The 20,582-nt window shown below is 41.2% G+C and overlaps 2 protein-coding genes across 2 annotated transcripts in view; one reads left to right on the top strand and one right to left on the bottom strand.

Moving 5' to 3' along the window:
- The first annotated feature begins 201 nt into the window (after nt 1-201).
- Nucleotides 202-14,472, top strand: LOC144593172 (solute carrier family 25 member 32-like). The gene is made up of 7 exons (XM_078398656.1): nt 202-478; nt 2,946-3,096; nt 3,730-3,812; nt 5,984-6,144; nt 9,776-9,889; nt 11,740-11,885; nt 13,638-14,472. The coding sequence occupies exons 1-7, from the start codon at nt 310-312 to the stop codon at nt 13,765-13,767; spliced, it is 954 nt and encodes a 317-aa protein (XP_078254782.1). The 5' UTR covers nt 202-309; the 3' UTR covers nt 13,768-14,472.
- A 1,526-nt stretch (nt 14,473-15,998) lies between these two features.
- The window catches only part of LOC144593171 (collagen triple helix repeat-containing protein 1-like), a 29,255-nt gene continuing 24,671 nt past the window's right edge, over nt 15,999-20,582 (bottom strand). Inside the window, exons 3-4 of the mRNA XM_078398655.1 lie at nt 17,703-17,919; nt 15,999-16,374 (exon numbers count right to left, since the gene is read on the bottom strand). Of these exons, the coding sequence (XP_078254781.1) occupies nt 16,229-16,374; nt 17,703-17,919 (363 nt within the window). The 3' untranslated portion in view covers nt 15,999-16,228. The remainder of the gene's footprint in view (nt 16,375-17,702; nt 17,920-20,582) is intronic.

Genomic DNA, 20,582 nt, shown 5'->3' with positions numbered 1-20,582 from the left:
AAGACACGGCAGAATCCGCCAGCCGGCGCCCGGGCGGGGGGGGGGCCAGCGTGCGCCGGGCGGGGCCAGCGTGCGCCGGGCGGGGCCAGCGTGCGCCGGGCGGGGCCAGCGTGCGCCGGGCGGGGCCAGCGTGCGCCGGGCGGGGCCAGCGTGCGCCGGGCGGGGCCAGCGTGCGCCGGGCGGGGCCAGCGTGCGCTGTGACGTCCGAGCCGGTTGCCGCCGGACGCGGCCGTCAGGAGCCGGGAGCTGTGAGCGAGCGAGCGAGCGAGCGCCGGCCGTTCCTGGTGCGATCGCGGTGCCAGCGAGAGGATGGCGTCGGGAGTCGGCCAGACCGCCGAGGCGGAGCTGTCGCAGGCGGCGCCGCTGATCCGCTTTGTGCAGCTGGTCAAGTACGAGAACCTGGTGGCCGGCATCTGCGGCGGGGTGGTGTCGACCCTGGCGCTGCACCCGCTCGACCTCATCAAGATCAGGTTCGCAGGTGAGAGCCGCATCCGCCTCCTCCTCCAGCTGCCGTCCCTCGGCACCATTCCCCGTGCAGACAAGCTGCAGCCGCACGTTGGGAGGCAGAGCAGAGGCGAGCGCAGTGCCGCCCGGCGGCTGACACGCGTCAAAGTGATCGGAGTGTCCGTACAAGGAGCCGATTACTATCGGAAAGAAGGGTCCTGATCCGAAACGTCCCCTATCCATTTCTTCCACAGATGCCTCCTGACCTGCTGAGTTACTCCAGCAATTTGTGCAAGATTCCAGCATCCGTAATCCCTGCCTTGTGTCTCCATTGCTACAGCCTCGCAGTGCAATTCCATGCCGTCGATATCTTTGACACAAGAGACTGCACATGCTAGAATCGGGAGCAAATGAGAAACAAACTGCTGAAGGATCTCCGCGGTAATGAAAAGGGGTCCCGACCCTGAACGTCTGTTCATTCCCTTTCCAACCATGGATGCTGCCTGATCCGCTGACATCGTCGAACAATTTGTTTTGGCCCCCAATTGGACTTCACTACTTACATTTCCATTAAAATTACACCCCCTCCCCAAATTCTACCTCTCACGTGCACACGAGACAATTTACAGCGGCCACCCTGTACACCTTTAGGATGTGGGAGGTAACCGGAGCACTCGGGAAAATCCGCGCGGTCACAGGGTGAGGGTGTAAACTCCATATCCCATCGGAGTTGAATCCTGGTTGCTGGAGTTGTGAGGCACCAACTCGTTTAGTTGTGTTAGTGTCCGCTGAGAATGAAGTGGACAGCAGTGAATATGATCCTTGGGGTCAGCGGGTAGGATTGTGAATGTGTTTGGAAATGGGATGCGGATTGTTACAACTATGCTTTTATTTAAACAAGGCGTTTTTTTAAATTTACAAAATTGGGATGTTACAAAATGTTTGCTTATTATCAAAAGTCAATAGTGTCCACTGTACCATAAGGGTTATTTATCACTACATCAATTGAAAATTCGGTCCCATTTATAGTTTAGTCCAACTTGAGGAATAAATCATTGATAAATTGTCTGAAGTCTGAGCGCACAAGTTCTTGGTTCTTGGTCCTCCAAAATATTCCAAATGGAATTTAAACTGGAGGTGGTGGAGTATGGACTGAAGCAAGAAGGGCTTCTTGGAGAAGAGCTGCCTTAAATTTAGTTGCGTCTGGTTGAATAACTAGTAGGGTGAAGATTATTCCATGCTTTAATTGTGCGAGGGAAGAATGAATTGCTATACACATCTGTCTTGATAGCTGGTATCTCAAATTGAATCGAATGCCCTCGTTTGCCGTGACCATGGAGCACAATTTGAGCCCTTCCTTTATTTCCTGAGGCAACATATCTTTAGCTACCAGAAACCCATCTGTGGGTTGGGAAGAGGTAACTTTTTCAAGCAAGGGCTACCATGTGTAACCCGATGCAATTAAACATCTCTGGGGTCTGGGTGCAATATTTTATTTGATGCAATGTGAATGTTAATTTGGAAGCTGCTGTGAGCGAGTAGACATAGACATAAAAAATAGGTGCAGGAGGAGGCCATTCAGCCCTTTGAGCCAGCACCGCCATTCATTGTGATCCTGGCTGATCATCCACAATCAGTAACCTGTGCCCAACTTCTCCCCATATCCCTTGATTTCACTAGCCCCCAGAGCTCTATCCAACCCTCTCTCAAATTCATTCAGTGATTTGGCCTTCACTGCCTGCTGTGGCAGAGAATTCCATAAATTCACAACTCTCTGTGTGAAAAAGTTCCTTCTCGCCTCAGTTTTCAATGGCCTCTCCTTTAGTCTAAGACTGTGGCCCCTGGTTCTGGACTTCCCCAACATTGGGAACATTTTTCCTGCATCTAGCTTGTCCAGTCCCTTTATAATTTTATATGTCTCCATTAGATCCCTTCTCATCCTTCTAAACTCCAGTGAATACAAGTGTAGTCTTTTCAATCCTTATTCTTGGGGGCAGAAAGTGTGAGTGACACATCAGTGCTATTGCCTCACCTCCAAAGATGCAAGTTCAATCCTGAACCTGGGTGCTGTTTGGAGCTTGTTTGTACCCCCCTATAACTGAGTGACTATCCCCAGGTTGCTCCAGTTTCCACTCGTAGCACAGAAATGTGTGTGCTGGTTGGTAAGTTGATTGGCTACTGTAAAGTCTACCTGCTGTTGGTTTATCAGAGTGGAGTTAATGGGCTGGTAAGGTAGAAAAGGTTAAGTTGGCAAATGTACTTTCTCAGTGAGCTAGCATATACTCAATTGCTCAAATGGTCTCCATCTACAGCATAAGATTTACTTGTTCACAGACCACCAATCATACTTCACCATGCAGACAGAGAGTCATAGGTTGGCAGGCTGGAAGGTATCATTCACCTGCAGAAGTTTTGGAGGAAAAGGATTATGGCATGTGAATTGTTTCATAATTTTACAAAGGACTATGCTAAGAAGCTTTAAAATTTATATTTTTGTGCAGTGAATGATGGTCTACATGTGAGGCCAAAATACAATGGAATTGTACATTGTATCAAGAGCATTTGGAAAGTTGATGGAATTCAAGGGCTTTACCAAGGAGTAACCCCCAATGCCTGGGGTGCAGGATTGTCTTGGGGATTATACTTCTTCTTGTAAGTATTATAAATGTTATTTTGTAAGAAGAATCTGCAGATGCTGGTTTAAACCAAAGATAGACACAAAATGCTGGAGTAATTCAGCGGGACAGGCAGCATCTCTGGAGAGGAATGGGTGATGTTTCGGGTCAAGACCCTTCTTCAAACTGGTTAGGGATAAGGGAAACGAGATATATAGACGTTGATGTGGAGAGATAAAGAACAATGAATGATAGATATGCAAAAAAGTAATGATAAAGGAAACAGGCCATTGTAAGCTATAGAGAGAAAATGAGAAGCTTGTGCAACTTGGGTGGGAGAGGGATGGAGAGAGAGGGAATGCCAGGGCTACCTGAAGTGAGAGAAATCAAATTCATACCACTGGGCTGTAAGCTGCCCAAGCGAAATATGAGATGCTGTTCCTACAATCTGCATTTAGCCTCACTCTGACAATGGAGGAGACCGAGGACAGAAAGGTCTGTGTAGGAATGGGAAGGAGAATTAGTGTCCAGCAACCAGGAGATCTGGTTGGTTCTTTGCAGGGAATTCGTTTTCCTATCACATTTGGTACAATTTCAAGTAGTATGATAATGTGTGAATATTTTTAGTGTTGCTGTTCATGACTGAATATTAAATATATGCTGCTTTCAGTTATAATGCCATCAAGGCATACAAGCAGGATGGGAATCCAACACTCAGCGCTACTCAGCACCTCATCTCAGCTGCTGAAGCTGGTAAGTATTTGGAAAATTTACTTGGCTCAGTGATATATGTGACCCACCATATAAATGCTCCAATAGTTCATCAGCAGTAAATCAAACTTGGTTTGCTCTTCAGGCTGTTTGGTTTTTTTTGTTGCAGTAATTGATACTCTTGTTGTATTTCTGGATTCAGGAGAAAAAAGTGATATCATGCAGCATACAGGTTATGGAAAATTGCTTTAACAAAAAAAAATTATAACTGCATTTTCATTCCATGACTTTTTTGGGGGGTTTGGGTACAAGTAGTCCATACAGTGTTTTCAAATCTGACTAATGTGAATGGTTGCTGATTCTTGCTGTAAAATGTAGAATATTGCAACAAAAATTTTTTTTTGATACATGATGAGAATTTTATTAAAATAGTACCTGAAAGTTTTCACCAGCTTAATACTTTTTACTTCAGTGCTATACATAGGAAAATAAGATCATTCCAGAATTACATGTAGTACTGGCCATTTCTAGGTCATGTCACTCCTGAAAATCTACTGTTTAGCTTGAGACAAGGACCCAACAATGTCATTTTTGTGTTATCCAGTGTTGTGGGGTGATATTGAAGTCATATTATTTTGTATAAGACACAAGGATGCTGGTTTACAGAAAAAGGCACAAAGTGCTAGAGTAACTTAGTGGTTCAGGCAGAATCCCCGGAGAACATGGATAGATGCCATTTCGGGTTGGGGGTCCTTCTTCAGACTGATTGTGGGAGGGACACAAAGTCGCAGGTAATAGCTGAACACAGGCTGGGGGGAGGGGTTGGTAGGCAGATTGTTGGACAAAGGCCAGAGATTTTTTTAAAAACATAACGTGTGAGACAAAAGGATTGAAGAGTTTTGAATTGTAAAGCCAGAGGAAGGAAAGTAATGGGAGGGGAGAAATAGGTGCCAGTCCGGAGAGGGGACAGACGGTTGTTGTTGGAGGTTACCTAAAATTGGAGAATTCAATGTACATACGATTGGATTATAAGCTACCCAAGCGGAATATGAGGTGCTGTTCGTCCAATTTGTGTGTGGCATCACTCTGGCCACGGAGGAGGCCCAGGACAGAAAGTCAGTATGGGAAGGAGAGTTAAAATGCTTAACAACCAGGAGATCTGGTAGGCCTTGGCAAGTGTTCAGCAAAACGATGGCTCGCTGTTGGTCTCGCCGATGTCAGGATTCTGCATCAAATTAAACCACTTCTGGTTTTACCTGCCATTAGCCACGTGCAACCCAGTGAAGATTTGATAATGCTGTTAGCTTTGTGGTTGTGCAATATAAAGCATCCCGTAAGCTTTCACATGTAACCTCTACAGTCTGCTGCAGAAAGATGTGGAAGCTATCTGCTCATTCAAGTGCTTACTCGTAATGATTACTAAAACTTCTATTAAGCTCTACTGCCTTTTCAGAATGTGGATGCTACTAAATATATGTGTGTTTAACCCCATGGTATTGTTGGAAGACATAGAACTGTGTGGGGTTCTAGGTGAAGGGGAAACAATTTAATAGGAATCTGAGGGGTAACTTTTTCATACAAAGGGTGGTGGATGTATGCTCAAGCTGCCAGAGGAGGTAGTTGAAGCAGGAACGATCCCAACATTTAAGAAACAGTTAGACAGGTACGTGGATTGGACAGGTTTGGAGGGATATGGACCAAATGCGGGCAGGTGGGACTAGTGTAGCTGGGACTTGGCCGGTGTGGGCAAGTCGGGCTGAAGGGCCTGTTTCAACACTGTATCACTCTGACTCTAAAGGGCTGAAAATCCTTGAACGTCTTTTAACTATGTGCATTCCAAACTAAGATTTGATACTTTGATGTTCCAATTTGCTTAATCCAGCGGTCTTCTCCTACTCCCCCTTCTTCCTGCACCCTCACTGTAAGATGTACAAGGGCCATGCTCTTATTTCAGGCACTGTGTCGTTAACAAAATTACAGAATTCTGCCGTTTAGGCTCAGGCTTGTGGTTGTGCTTGGACTGCTCTGCTGTTCTAGGATGTCTTCAGGTGGTAGTGACTGATCAGTGCCAATGCCATGGAGTTGCTGCCTTACAGTGCCAGGGACACGGGTTCAATTGTAAAATTTCCCTAGTGTGTTGGATAGTGTAAGTGTGCAGTACTGATCAAGTTAAGCAATCAGAATAATAAAAGTTAATTTATGTTTCCTTTTAGGTGCGATGACTCTTTGCATTACAAATCCAATTTGGGTGACAAAGACACGATTGGTTCTGCAATATAATGCAACTACTGATCCATCAAAGAGAGCATACAAAGGCATGTTTCATGCCCTTTTGAAAATATATCAGAATGAAGGTATTCGTGGGCTTTACAAGGTGAGGTAATGGCAGCAGTGTGTACTTTAAATGTATAAAGTTCTCAATAGGGCAGGACTGTGATAGAAAATTATGATTAGCTAATTCTGCTCACCATTATGACAGCATAGGAATAAGAATAAGCTATTTGACCCTGAAAGACTGCTCTGTCACTCAACAAGATCATAACTTGATCTTAACGCCACTTTTGTGTCCTATTCCCGTATTGCTTGATTCCTCTAATAGACAAATCAGTTTTAAGATTTTGCCAGTTTTTTGATTAAATTATAATAAACCGAGTATGGAACTAAATTTAACTGTATTGTTGAACTCTTCAGCTTGGAATGTAGAATTTCCATTAAATGTCGCCTGACTTTGAAGTGCTACGATGTCTAGGGACTGGGCGAGCATTGTGCTCATTCAACATTGAGATGTGAGGCTCGGGTGCACGATGATTTGGCACATTAGATGCAAGCCATTGTTGGGACTGGCAACAGCTATTCCATGACCACCCTATTTCTAGATCTCTCTCATTGCGTCTATGATGTCTTGGCCATTACGAAGACTTGTTTGCGAGAGGGAAATGGACTGGCAGTTCAACATTCTGGAGTTTCATTATTTTAGATGTAATAGAGAGGGAGATAAAGGAGGTGGAGGAGTTGCTTAAGTAATCAGAGAGAATGTCACCGAAGCACTCGGAGAGGACAATCAACTGTGGGGTTTGTCCACTGAGGCAATATGGGTAGAGCTCAAAAATAAGAAGGGTGCAGTGATGCTAATGGGATTATACTGTAGGCCTCTCAATAGCCAGCGGGAGATAGAGGAATAGAAATGTGGACAGATGATATAAAGATGAAAAGGTAATAGGGTCATCGTAGTGGGCAATTTTAACTTCACCCATATTGACTGGAACTTTCTCAGTGCAAAAATCTTCGGGGCAGAATGGGTTTGGTGCATCCAAGAGGATTACCTGAAACAGGAGATGGACAGTCCAAATTGAGGAGGGACCACACTGGACCTTGTGTTGGGAAACATGCCTGGCCAGCTCACCGGTGTTTCAGTGGATAAACATTTTGGGAACAGTGATCAAACGTCCATAAGTTTTAAAATAATTATGAATAATTACATCTGGACATTGGGGGAAGGTACTAAATTGGAGTATGGCAGATTGCAACATTTATTAGGCAGTTGCCAGGGAGAGTAAATTGGAAACGGTTGTTAATGGCAGTGTACGCATTGGACATGTGGAAATAATTTAAAGGCCATTTGATCAGAGGTCAGGACTGGCATGCTCCAGTAAGGAGGAAGGATAGAGTAAGGGAACCTTGGATGACCATTGTAAATTTGGTCAAAAAGAAAAAGGAAGTGTGTATAAAGTTTAGAGAGATGAAATCAGATGGGACTTTTGACGAATACAAAGCAAGCATGAAAGAACTCAAGCAGGCAATTAGGAGGGTCAAAAGGGGGCTATGAAATGGCTTTGGCGAGATTTTAAATGAAAATCTCAAGCCTTTTATACATACATTAAAAATTAGTGCAATCTGGGAGATGGTAGAACAAGGATAAAGGAGGGAATTTGTGCTTGCGTGCGAGATACTAAACAATTACTTTGCATTTATGATCACCACGGAGGAGGACAGCGAGACCAGTGTGGAAAATACTAATATGCTAGGGCAGATTGAGATCACGAAGGTGGTGGTGTTGGGTCTCTTGAAGATTGAGATGGATAAATCCTCAGGGCCTGTTGGAATCAATCGCAGGTTGTTGAGAGATGTAAAGGGCCTGTCCCACTAGGCGATTTTTTGGGCGACTGCCAGCGACTGTGAAAGTCGTAGCAGATCGCCAAAAGTTTCTTTTACCCGACGACAATGACCACGACAATGGTCGAGATTACACCACCTTCGGAAAAATTGCAAAATTCCCACGCTGTCAATGCTTCTCCGGCGTCCTAATTTTCACTTAAATCACTGACAAGTCGGTAAGTACTTGTATGGGTTACTTAAAAACCAAGCTTCACTGTAACAAGGCATAAACTGGATTTACTTCCAGTTTAGTAATAGCTGTATAAATTTTTTTATTTTTTATAAGTGGTTAATTGGATTTTTGTGAAAAGTGTGTGGGCATTCTTTGAAAATGTACGGGAGATGCATATCTGGTTTCTGGGTTGCATGTCTGGGTTGGGAGCCCACTTTAAATGTAATGGCTGATGGCCATAAACATCGCAAATAATATTATGTGCTTCTAAATGCATCTAAGAGAACCTAGCAAACCTGGGGACAGCATGCGACAGCGCCTGCAATAAGCAATGATACCTGGCGACAAACCAGCTGTCGCCGAGAAATTTCACTCCGGATGATTTCTCAGCGACGCACTGAGATCCACTACGATTTTTAGAAGACTCCTCACGATCATGTCCGCGACAGCCTAGTCGCCTTAAAATCGCCTAAAATGGGACAGGCCCTTAAGAGAGGAGATTTCAGGGGCAATGACAAAGATATTTCTATCTTCTCTAGCCACAGGTGGACTGGAGAGTAGCCAATGTTTTTCCTTTGTTTAAGAAGGCAAGTAGAGATAATCCAAGATATCACAGGTCAGTGAAACGGGTGTCGGTGGTAGAGAAGCTTTTGAAGAGGATTCCTCAGGATATAATGTACTCGGATTCAAACTAGAATGGGCAAATTAGAGACAGGCTTTGTATGTGCCAGGTTCTATCTCTGAACTAGATTGAGTTTTTGAAATATACAGTGATAATCATTAGAAAAATCAAATGGACAAAGGCAGCTGATTTAGGTAGCTTGTAAAGTAACTTTGGAATCGTTACTTAGAACATAACTTTTTGAAGCAATGAACTATAATCATTATCTTGAACTCTTCATCTTCAGTTTAAGGGAAAAAAGAATGAGTCCAAGACTGGTATTTTCAACTAAAGGGTAAATATGAGGGCATGAATGCAGCGTGGACTGGCAAATTAGATTCAGGTATTAGCTGAGATGGAGAGGTAAATATTTAAGGGGACTTTCAGAACATACAGAATAGATTAAATCCCTGCAGGAAAGAAACATTCCAAGAACACTCACTGTAGAGTTGTATGGCACTTCTTATATGGCAGAGCAGGCTTAAGGGGCCTCTTCATTCTTGCCTATGAAGATACAGTGTATTATTCCTCTCCGTTCTACGTGACTTATATAAAACTAATTGGAGTTAATTAACTGTACTGATTTTCCTCCATTGTCAGTCGCATTCAGAGAGTCTTTTGCACCTATGCATCGTTACTTATGTGTTTCCTTAAAGACCTATCCATGCCACCTTCTACTCTCTTATCTACTTGCTGATTCATCCAAAACATAGGTAGCAGTTAACTGGATAACCACCTCTTGATCCTGTTGGCAGACCATTTACCTGACCTATAATTCTGAATCTGACATTAACCCTGTATCTATCTACTGATGCTGCCTGACCGGCTGAGTGTTTATGTTTTCAATTTTTAAATCTTTTCAGTCAGAGTGCCAGAGATGGTCAAATCTGGATTTATTTTAACCCAGTTAATGTTAGTTATTTGAATCGAACATAATACATCAACAGAACAAAATAATGCTGGGGGACATTGTAAAGCTGCACTGCATTTGAGCTCTGTGTATCTGCATATCTGCAGGGATTTGTGCCGGGACTTTTTGGGACATCACATGGTGCTCTCCAATTCATGGCTTATGAGGAGCTGAAGAAAGAATACAATAAGCACAGGAATCTGGCAGCAGGTGCAAAACTGGTGAGTTCATTGTTACTGGGCTTGGTTGATTTCTAATTATCTGGTAAATTGCAGATAGAGAACCAATTTGACATATTGATTCGCCTTTGCCCATGAAGTCTGGATTTAGAAGGATCGAGTAATTAACTTTTTTCCAGCAGCATTAAATGTTTTGGGTTGGGGAAAGTGTCAGTTTGAAGAAGGGTCCTGACCCGAATGTCGTCCCATTGGTCCAAAAATCTGAATTCCTGGCACCTGCACCAACTCCTCAGCCACACATTCATCTGTCCTCTCTTTCATTTCCTACCTTCACTGGCACATGGCGTAAATCGGAAATAACTTTTACCAAACTTCCTATAATCATTTTGCAGGATCTCATCTCTTTTCCTACATATGTCATTTGTGCCAACGTGCGCAACAATTTCCAGTTTTAGTTTCTCTGTTTTGTTGCAAGCTTGTATTTTGATTATTATTAGTATACTGGATGGGGTAATGGGGAGATATGTGACTGGTTTTCTCCTGTGTTTGCATACAAATGTGATAATGGAGCAATGTTTGATCTAATAAGTAAAAATGTTGTTCTTGCTCCTGAAAGAAAAGCTTACGGAACAAATTTTCCCAGTGGTTAAGGAGATCATCCTCACTTCTCATATTCAAAATGATCTGTCCTTGCAAGGAAGGGGTCCAATGTATCTCTGCAAATTATATATCTGAAAAATTAAGATTCAGGTACCTCTAAGTACTTCCATGTGCTTAATAAGTGTAAAGAAAAAAACATTAGTGGCTTGCGATGTGGGCGTGCTAGAGCAGGATTCCCAAAAAGTTAATTTGCAAGTCGAATCAGTAGTAAGAAAGGCAAATGCAATGCTTGCATTTATTTCGAGAGGGCTAGAATACAAAAACAGGTGTAATGCTGAGGCTTTCGAAGTCACTGATCAAACTGCATTTGGAGTATTGTGAGCAGTTTTGGGCCCCATATCTGAAGAAGCATGAGCTGGAGTTGGAGAGGGTCTAGAGGAGGTTTACGAGAATGATCCCAGGGTTAGCATACGGTGAGCTTTTGACGGCACTTGGCCTGTACTCGCTAGAGTTTAGAAGGATGGGGGGGGGGGGGGGGGGGACGACGACACCTCGTTGAAGCTTACTGAATAGTGAAAGGCCTGGACAGAGGATGTGGGGAGGATGTTTCCAAGAGTGGGAGAGTCAAGGACCAGAGGTAAGAGCTAATAAGAGGTAAGAGCAATCAACTTCCCTAATGGAGTTTGGTGAAGTGCACATGGGACTTGGTTAGGTACACTAATTGCAAGCCCCAGACGTGACTGCAGAAACAGCCAGTGGTATGGGAGAGCAGAGACTCCAGGAATAACTGTGGGGTGGGAAACTGGAGATCTCGACCAGTTGGTGGGATGAGAGACCTTGTGAGAGGGTGTGCTAGTGACTTTCATAAATGATAGGTTGGTAGATGGAACAATTAGTCAGTTGCAGTAGACCTGATATTGTAGGATCAGCAATTTCAACAGTCCATTGATTTAGGTAGAGTGGTACTTGCATAGTAATTGCCCACTGAAATAACATGCAAGACTGAAAATAGTTTTTTGTAAATAACTGACAGCAAAGTCATCTTAATGGGTCCACTGATTTTTGTGATGTTGTGGTACTAACCTGTTATTAGATACCAAGGAAGGTTTGAAACGATTTAATGGTGACCTTCTGCAAAAACAGTGTTGTGTGATTGAATTTTTTGGCATAATGAAAAAATCCCCAGAATATTTTGAAAATGTGATATTAACTGAGATAATATAAATGTTACAGTTCTGTTGAAGGACTACCAGAATATTCATCATAATTAGTTTGTTTATCCTATATATTAGAACACCTTAGAATACATAACCATGGCCGCATTGTCCAAAGTATTTGCTGTGACAACAACCTATCCATATCAAGTGATACGTGCTCGGCTACAGGATCAACATACCCAGTACTCTGGAGTAACTGATGCTGTATGGAGAACGTGGAGGTAAGATCAAAAAGACTTGCGGGCAAGAATAAGTTATTTGTTCCCTCAACCATGCTCTACCATTTAATTATATAATTACTGATCTGAATATAATCTTTACTCCATGTTCCTGTTGTACCTTTTAGTAACCTTCATCACCTTGATGAAGTATCTATCTCAGTCTTATAAGTATTCAGAGACTGCTACCTCTGAAGAAGGTCCAATAACTCTCAACCCTTTGTGAGAATTAATTTCTTTTCATCTAGGTTTTTTAGTGGTTGCTAGCAATGTACCAAGCAAGCTGACTTAAGTAAAGATGTTTACTTTTCACCGTGGTGACAGTTTTATTACTCCTTGTGTTTCAATTTGGTTCTTCTGATACAAAGGTTTGAGAGCTCAAGCAGTACTCCACAACTTAAACATAAAATATAAGAAATGGGAGCAGTTTGGCCATTTGGCTTGGTGTGCCTACACTGTTACCTCAGTGTTACTTTCCTACATTGATCCCTTAATTATGTTATGTTTATTTCTAGCTTGAATATATTCCATGACCGAGCACTCCTAGGTAGAGAATTTCCAGAGATTCAGAACCACCTGGGTGATGAAATTTCTTCTCAATTCCATCTTGCATGTTGACCTCCAATGGTTCCCATACAAAAACACACAGATTACTCTGAATGTGTACACCTCTCAATCTTCCGCCATTTATAAAATCTAATGCTGTTCTACCAAAATAAATAACCGATGTTTCCACACTCATTTTTTGTAAAGGGTCTACAAATTCTTGTCCCCAAAATGTAGTATAAGATTGTTGAAATAATATCAGAAAAAACATTTCACCAATTTTTTTTGTTAAAACAATGGCAAAAGACCAAAATAAATCCCATGAAGTTGCAGTTGTCAGTACAGGCAGCCTACTGGAATGCTGCCTGATCAAATCAGCTAAATTTCAGGTGGGATATTTAGTCTCCTATTTTGATGGTTAGTTTGGACAATATTGATATAATGCTGTTACCTGAGGAAAGGCTGGGAGTTTGGCTGATACTCTAAACACTGCGCAGTAATATCTTGATTAGTGCTCTAGATAAGTTCCTAGAAAGTGGAGCTCTGTGCGAAACAGCACTCCACGGGGTCATTATAACAGCATAAATGGAGATACGCTCCTGATGATAAGCTATTTTTAACTCACTTTCTTGCTAACTCACTTATAAGTCTGTCACGTTTCCACATGTTTACTCTGGATGTTTACCCCTTTATTCCACATTTATTCGAGGCTCCAAGGTGAATTCCCACGCAGTTATTGCGATGTTCTCACATTGGTCATATGAAATATGTCTGAGCCCAGGTTCCTTCCTCCCCTGCCTATGTCCAACTGGAGCTTCAATTCCTCCGTGCAGAGTTATTCTGGAGTTAATCCTCCAACATGTTATATTCTCCCACGCAGTTATTGCGTTGGTCATATCGCAAATCACTTGACACCGATACATTCTGCGGTCTCTTTTTAAAATATATATATATATATATATATATATATATATATATATATATATAGATAAGGCTCCAAATAAGAGCACTGTAAATAAATAGTGCCATGTGGAGTAGCACTAAACAAGATATACCTTTATATTTTTTCAGCCAGACTCAGATGAATTTGTATTTAAATTATTAACCTGGAGTTTGTATATTGGAATGTTTTTATACTTCAAAAACAGTAATAATAGTTCACATTTTTATAACATGATTCAGTAATTCAAAATCATAATTTCTTTTCAGGAATGAAGGCATTCATGGATTTTACAAAGGAATTCTTCCAAATGTGTTTAAAGTGACACCTGCATGCTGCATTACATTTCTAGTGTATGAAAATGTTTCACAATTTTTATTTGGTTTACAACAACAGTGAACCAAGAACTATTGTCAGAACTTGAATAATGGTGTTGCATTGTTTCACAGAACTAAACGATGGTCATGAGGAGAACATCAGGTGTTCTCTTATAACTATTTAAAGCATCCCTAGTTGTTACAATAGTATTTCAGCACTACTGTTAAAATATTATTTATTTAACAATAAATTTGGAATGCTTGTAAATAAAATTATAAGTGCAATTCTAAATGTGTAAAGATTATATAACATTAAAGTAAAATGTTTAATATTTAATATTTAGATGAAATCAGTGTATTGACGTTATAATCAGCAAGTGATTGTTAAGTAGCATCAAACTGAATTGGTAAAAACAATGGTTTTATATTCTTGCAATAATATTTTGTAATAAAATACATTTTTGTACAGATTGTTACTTAATGGAGATAAAGTATTTAAGTGATTAATGTAAAACTAAATTTTACAAATTGAAAGGAAATATAGGCATCTTGTTTTATATGTGTTTGATTTACACATTTTTAGAATAACAAGTTAATTTCTCATTTCTACCAAAGTTTAACGTGCACTTTTTGAATAATGCATTGCTTCTCAAGATCGAAGTTTCATTGTTAATCTCTGTTTATTGCAAACAAATGAGTTAAGTAGCACTTTGGGATGGATTAAGAAGCGGGGAAAGATCAATTGAAATAAATTTGAACAGTTCACTTGCTTTTTGCATTGTTTAATAGATTGTTGACTATCTAAAATCAGTAATAACAACCTGGTTTTAACAAGTTCCATCCTCACAGAAATTTTGAGTTTCTCACATCTTTCAAGTTGCTTTTTATTTGAAAACGTACACGTTTTTTTTCTACGTCATCTTCTACAAATGAAATATGCAAATCATGAAAATTGTGCCATTTTCTAACACTAAGCGGCATAATACTCTTCAAAAAAATACTGATGATACAAATTTGTTAGTTAAATCAAAGTGCAGCAAAGTATATAGAAGATATATATTTGACTGCATAATATGATTTTGTTTTTCACACATTTGTATGGATATCAGGCAAAAGATATAAGAGACAGCTGATACCATATTACTATTATCCAGAGACCAAAAACATGGATCCTGGCCATCTAAATTTCATTTGGTTCGCTTTACTAAAAATTTGTTTTGATAATATTCTTTGGAAATTCAGATTGAAGTGCTGACACATTAAACGTAGGAAAATAACTGCAGATGCTGGTACAAATCGAAAGTATCACAAAATGCTGGCGTAACTCAGCAGGTCAGGCAGCATCTAGGAGAGAGGGAATAGGTGACGTTTCGGGTCGAGACCCTTCTTCAGATTGATGTCAGAGGGGCGGGACAAAGAAAGGATATAGGTGAAGACAGGTAGACAGTGGGAGAACTGGGGAGAGGGGAAAAAGAGAGACAGAGGAACTATCTAAAGTTGGAGAAGTCAATGTTCATACCATTGGGCTGCAAGCTGCCCCAGCAAAATATGAGGTGCTGTTCCTCCAATTTCCAGTGGGCCTCACTATGACACTGGAGGGAGGCCCATGACAGAAAGGTCAGACTGGGAGTGGGAGGTGAAGTGCTCAGCCACCGGGAGATCAGGTTGGTTAAGGCGGACTGAGTGAAGGTGTTGAACGAAACGATCGCCGAGCCTGCGTTTGGTCTCGCCGATGTAGAGAAATTGACATCTAGAGCAGTGGATACAATAGATGAGGTTGGAGGAGGTGCAGGTGAACCTCTGTCTCACCTGGAAAGACAGTTTGGGTCCTTGGATGGAGTTGAGGGGGGAGGTAAAGGGACAGGTTTTGCATCTCCTGTGGTTGCAGGGGAAAGCGCCCGGGGAGGGGGTGGTTTGGGTAGGAAGAGACGAGTGGACCAGGGAGTTACGGAGGGAACGGTCTCTGTGGAACGCAGAAAGGGGAGGAGATGGGAAGATGTGGCCAGTAGTGGGGTCCCGTTAGAGGTGACGAACCTTTCTGTCATGGGCCTCCTCCAGTGCCATAGTGAGGCCCACCGGAAATTGGAGGAACAGCACCTCATATTTCGCTTGGGCAGCTTGCAGCCGAACAGTATGAACATCGACTTCTCCAACTTTAGATAGTTCCTCTGTCTCTCTTACCCCCCCCCCCCCCTCCCTTCCCAGTTCTCCCACTGTCTTCCTGTCTCCACCTATATTTTTTCTTGGTCCCGCCCCCCCTGACATCAGTCTGAAGAAGGGTCTCGACCCGAAACGTCGCCCATTCCCTCTCTCCTAGATGCTGCCTGACCTGCTGAGTTACTCCAGCATTTTGTGACACATTAAATGTGATCATTCTATTAAACTGAACAAATCTGATATTTAATTTTCATTGGGCATTTCAAAGTTGCTGCTATTTTTAATTAAGAATACGAGTGAATTTCTTTTGTGAAGTTCATAATTTTCCATCATATAATTTCAATGGGAGCAAATTGATTTTGATGACTCCTTTTGCAGAATGAAAATTAATTTGGTAACTCCTCAATAATCAGCCGTGATACTGAGTTCCAGCCGGTGGAAGCATCACCTTGCGGGTACCCATTTGCGCACAGACCAATCCAGAGTGCAACATCCACAAGACCAGCTGTGATCCCTTCACATAGCCCTTCCACTGAAACAAAAATAGAACATTATTAGAAATCTGCAACCAAGACAAATCATTTAGTTTTTTAAAGCAGCAGTCCAGCCCCCTTGTAAAGATGGTGTATTACACACCATACCCAAGTTTTCCAAGTACTATAATTTGCCATGATCCTTTTTCTCCCCAACTTCCACATGCACATGTGGTAATTTTCCTTATGAAATTACTTCATTGACTGGAAGAAAGGGATTTTAAAACTTTTTCTGTTCAACACTGAAGATCATTTTATGTGTTAGGCGATTCAAACATAAGGGAAGACCACGACCCAGGCAACTTGCTATTCTCCATGCACGATTATGACAAAAGATGCCAGTGTAAAATGTATTGGTGGGAGAAGTCCAAGCCTGATTCTTAACTTCCACATTGACACTTTAATAGAAAATATCTAATGGATCTTGATCACATTTTAATAAGTTGGTTCTGAAAATTCAGGAGTATGGAATTTGGGCCCAGATATTTAGAACTTATAAACCTGGCCAATAAGTGAAAGAGGATAATGTAAAATTTTGATTTGTCAGTGCTGGGGCCAACAGTCCTTTCCTGATAGGTGAAGAAAATGGGTATCAGTGCAGGATGATAGTGTTGGAACAGCCACAAGTCAGAGTAGAGTGATGATCAAGAAGATAATGAGTGATCATCAGCAGTATTCTACTCTCTTAACATGGAACTAAAAGTAACATTCTTCAGTCCAGATTTGGGTGTATATAAAATAATTGCTTGATTTGTTTATTATAACATCTGGATCCTTTAGATACCACTGGTACAACTGCAGTGCATCTAAGAAACCCCCCACAAGTAAAGCTGATTTTAAAATTCTGATGGAAAGTCATAGGTCTAAATCATTGTTGTTTCTCCCTCCACAGATGATGTCTGAACTGAGCACTTCTGGCATTTTCTGTTTTTATTTCAGATTTCCAGCATCTGTGGTATTTTTCTTTTTGTAATTTTAAGATGCAACCTGTAATACTACTAGATCTGCATAGACTTGACTAAATGCTTGTTTCTTGCATAGCATTGTGAATACAACAGCTAACTGAATATTATGGAAATGAATCCCCTCGTGGCAGTATAGATGCATTGGTGCCCATATTCACCTGAGAAGTTCATATTTAAAGATTCAGTTTCAAGTCTCAAGGTTTATTCCTCCCTCTGCTCCAGAACTCGGGTAATGCTCTAGCTGAAATGTGTGGAAACCAAGGATCTCAGCTTGATGATTAGTGTGGAAGAAGTTTGCATGAGTATTGTGTTACAGAAATAACTGAGTGGCTTGTAGATGTCAAGTGTAGTTCAAAACAAACCTGTAGATGTCCGATGTATATTGATAGTAGAGTTCAATTCTGGGCTTCCTTGGTCAAGATAAACAATAGCTTCAATTGGTAATGGGCCACTGCACTCTGCTCCATTAAATGTAAAGTGCCAACGCTGACAGCAGGGAGTTTTGCATTTCAGGCGCATGGAACCAATGAACAGTACTCTGAGAGCACTGTCCATGCGTATCTTGGTGAATGTGCATTCCTGAAAAAAGACGCAAATATCCATAAAGACAACAAGAAACATTTCTGTACAGTGGCATTTACTTTTAACTACAGTAGATGAAATTTTGCATATTTCACTCCTGCAATCATGTGTCCTTTCAGTAATGTCAGCATATACATTAAATGTGGAAACTTATAGTCCATATAAATAATTACGTGTAGTTCGAATTTATAAGTCAATTGCCTTTTGCATGAGACAATCTTTTCCTTTTTTGCAATGAAGCAGTATCTTCCAATAGTCAAGCAAAGTAAAATAAATAATTATTTTAAACTTTCAAGAGTTAAAGCACTGCTCTGGAATGTGAGGCATAAAATAAATTACTATCAGTTAGATTGTCACTAAAATTGTTATCCTTTATTCAAATACCTCTGCTACTTCTCTTTCCCCAAACTAACCCAAAGGTTTCCAGCAGCCTCAGTTCTGAATTTTCATACTTTCCCTTGCATCATCCCCAAGCTCAAAATTCCAGTTTGCTTTACCGGGTTTACACTAAACCTGAACAAAATGTCCTTCTTGTTTATATTGATAATCTTTTACCTTGTTTGACTATTGTTCCTCTGTCATTATGTTTCAAAAAACACTCAACATTTTGCAAGCTATTATTCCATCTCCAACCTCCATTCAAGCACTCCTTTTAATCTCATGTTACCTTAAATTAGTGACCATCTTTCTTACAACTGTGTGTTTGAATCATTTCAACTATGGCTCAGCCTGTGACACGGCACTGAAGAGAGGCCCTTATCAAAGTAACAAATGATTGATTATGGTTAAGAATTCTTACTCCCTTGCTCCAGCTTTGATGTGGTTGACCACACCAATCCACCTCTGTGCCATTTGGTTGTCTGGATGGATGGGGTTGCCCTCTTTGCCTTATATCTAAAAAGCTGGAAAAAAATTCTGCTCCAATTTGTCCTGAAATCTGCAAGTATCTGTGTGGTCTGCTCCCATTTCTCATTTACTTCCGACTCACTGGTAACATCTGAAAACATTGTCAGCTTTGACAAACTATTGAATAAATCCAGCTTCACCTCATCACTGCCATTGTGAAACCCTCTACAATCTTTGATGAGCAGAAGTTACATTTAATTATCTATTAGTATCTGTTACGATGTTTACGAGGTTTAATTCCGAGCTACTTCCCTCTCTGCCAGCTGCCTTTTCCTTTTAGGAGAATGAGCCTAAAAGAATGGGCTGTTTTAGGAGAAAGAGACAAAATCTGCTGACATTGAAACCCAGAAGAAAATGGATGTCTGACACATTAGTATGAATAGGATCAAGAGAACAATAAAATTATCCGTATATAACAGAAGATCTGTCGATGCAATATAAGAGAGAAAATGTGGGGTTTGGACAAAGCTGGGGAAATAGATATTTGGTCATTAGGCTTGTGAAAAGAAAGAAAAACAGGTCACAGTTTAAAAATAAATGGTTGTACAAAGATCATCAAAACCTTTTTGAATGTTGCGAGTCTTTGGAATTCTATTCATCAGAGAGCAGTGGAAGCAAACACTTTGAATGTTTTTGAAACAGAAATAGATTGATTCTTGATAATCAAGTGGGTAAAATGTTGCCATGGGTGGATGGAGGTACATGGGTGAATTAACAAATTTGCCAGGGTCTCCTTCAATAGCAGAGGATCAAATAATTGAAATAGGTACAAGGATATCAAAGATAAAAACAAATGTTTAGTTCTGCAGATCATTTGCTGCAGAAATATTATGACGATTCGAAAGGTCAAAGGTTAGAAAATTGAGAATTGAATGCATGTATGTGAATTGGCAGGTGTAATTTCCAATTGTGGTTACAGGAGCGGAAGAAAGATGTGGATGGAGAGTGATAACAGTGATAAGATATGACCCTATCCATGATTAATTTGATGCAAGAATTCAGGATCTGATTCGGACAAAAAATATGGGTTGAACAGTTAAGATGGAGGTAGAATTTAATAGGGGATAGGGAATCAATTACTGCAGAGAGCTGGGTGAATATTAAAGGGGACACAAGGATCCATGGATGCTGGAATTATGAGCAAAACACAAAGTACTGGAACATCTCAGTGGGTCAGATAGCAACTGGAGAGAATGGACAGGTGACATTTTAGGTCGGGATCCCTCAGATGGGAAAAATGCCAAATTAGTCATACTTTGAGGAGATTTTGTATTGGCACAGTAAAATGTAGAGAAATGCAGATGCTGGAATCTTGAGGAAAAACACAGTACAAGAATAACTCAGCAGGTCAGGCAGCATCAATGAAGGGTTTCCAAAGAGGACCCTTCTTCGGATTGAATGAGATTAAAGGTTGACATCACCAAGGGTTACAAGTTACTCAATGCTGGGAAAATGAGAATCTTAAATGAGTTGCCCAAAAGTGGAGAAAGTGGCAGAGGGATAGGGCATTGAGCAAATTACATGACATGATATGACATCAAAAGCTCCCACTTCCTCCAAACCAGAGGCGCAGCTATGGGCACTCGCATGAGCCCTAGCTATGCCTGCCTCTTTGTCGGGTACGTCGAACAATCCCTGTTCCGGGCGTACACTGGCCCCATCCCCGAACTCTACCTCCGCTACATCGACAACTGCATTGGTGCTACCTCTTGTACCCATGCAGAACTCACTGACTTCATACACTTCACTTCCAA

This window comes from Rhinoraja longicauda, chromosome 4, assembly GCF_053455715.1.
Source record: "Rhinoraja longicauda isolate Sanriku21f chromosome 4, sRhiLon1.1, whole genome shotgun sequence".
NCBI lineage: Eukaryota > Metazoa > Chordata > Chondrichthyes > Rajiformes > Arhynchobatidae > Rhinoraja > Rhinoraja longicauda.
This window is presented reverse-complemented; position numbering and strand designations above follow the sequence as displayed.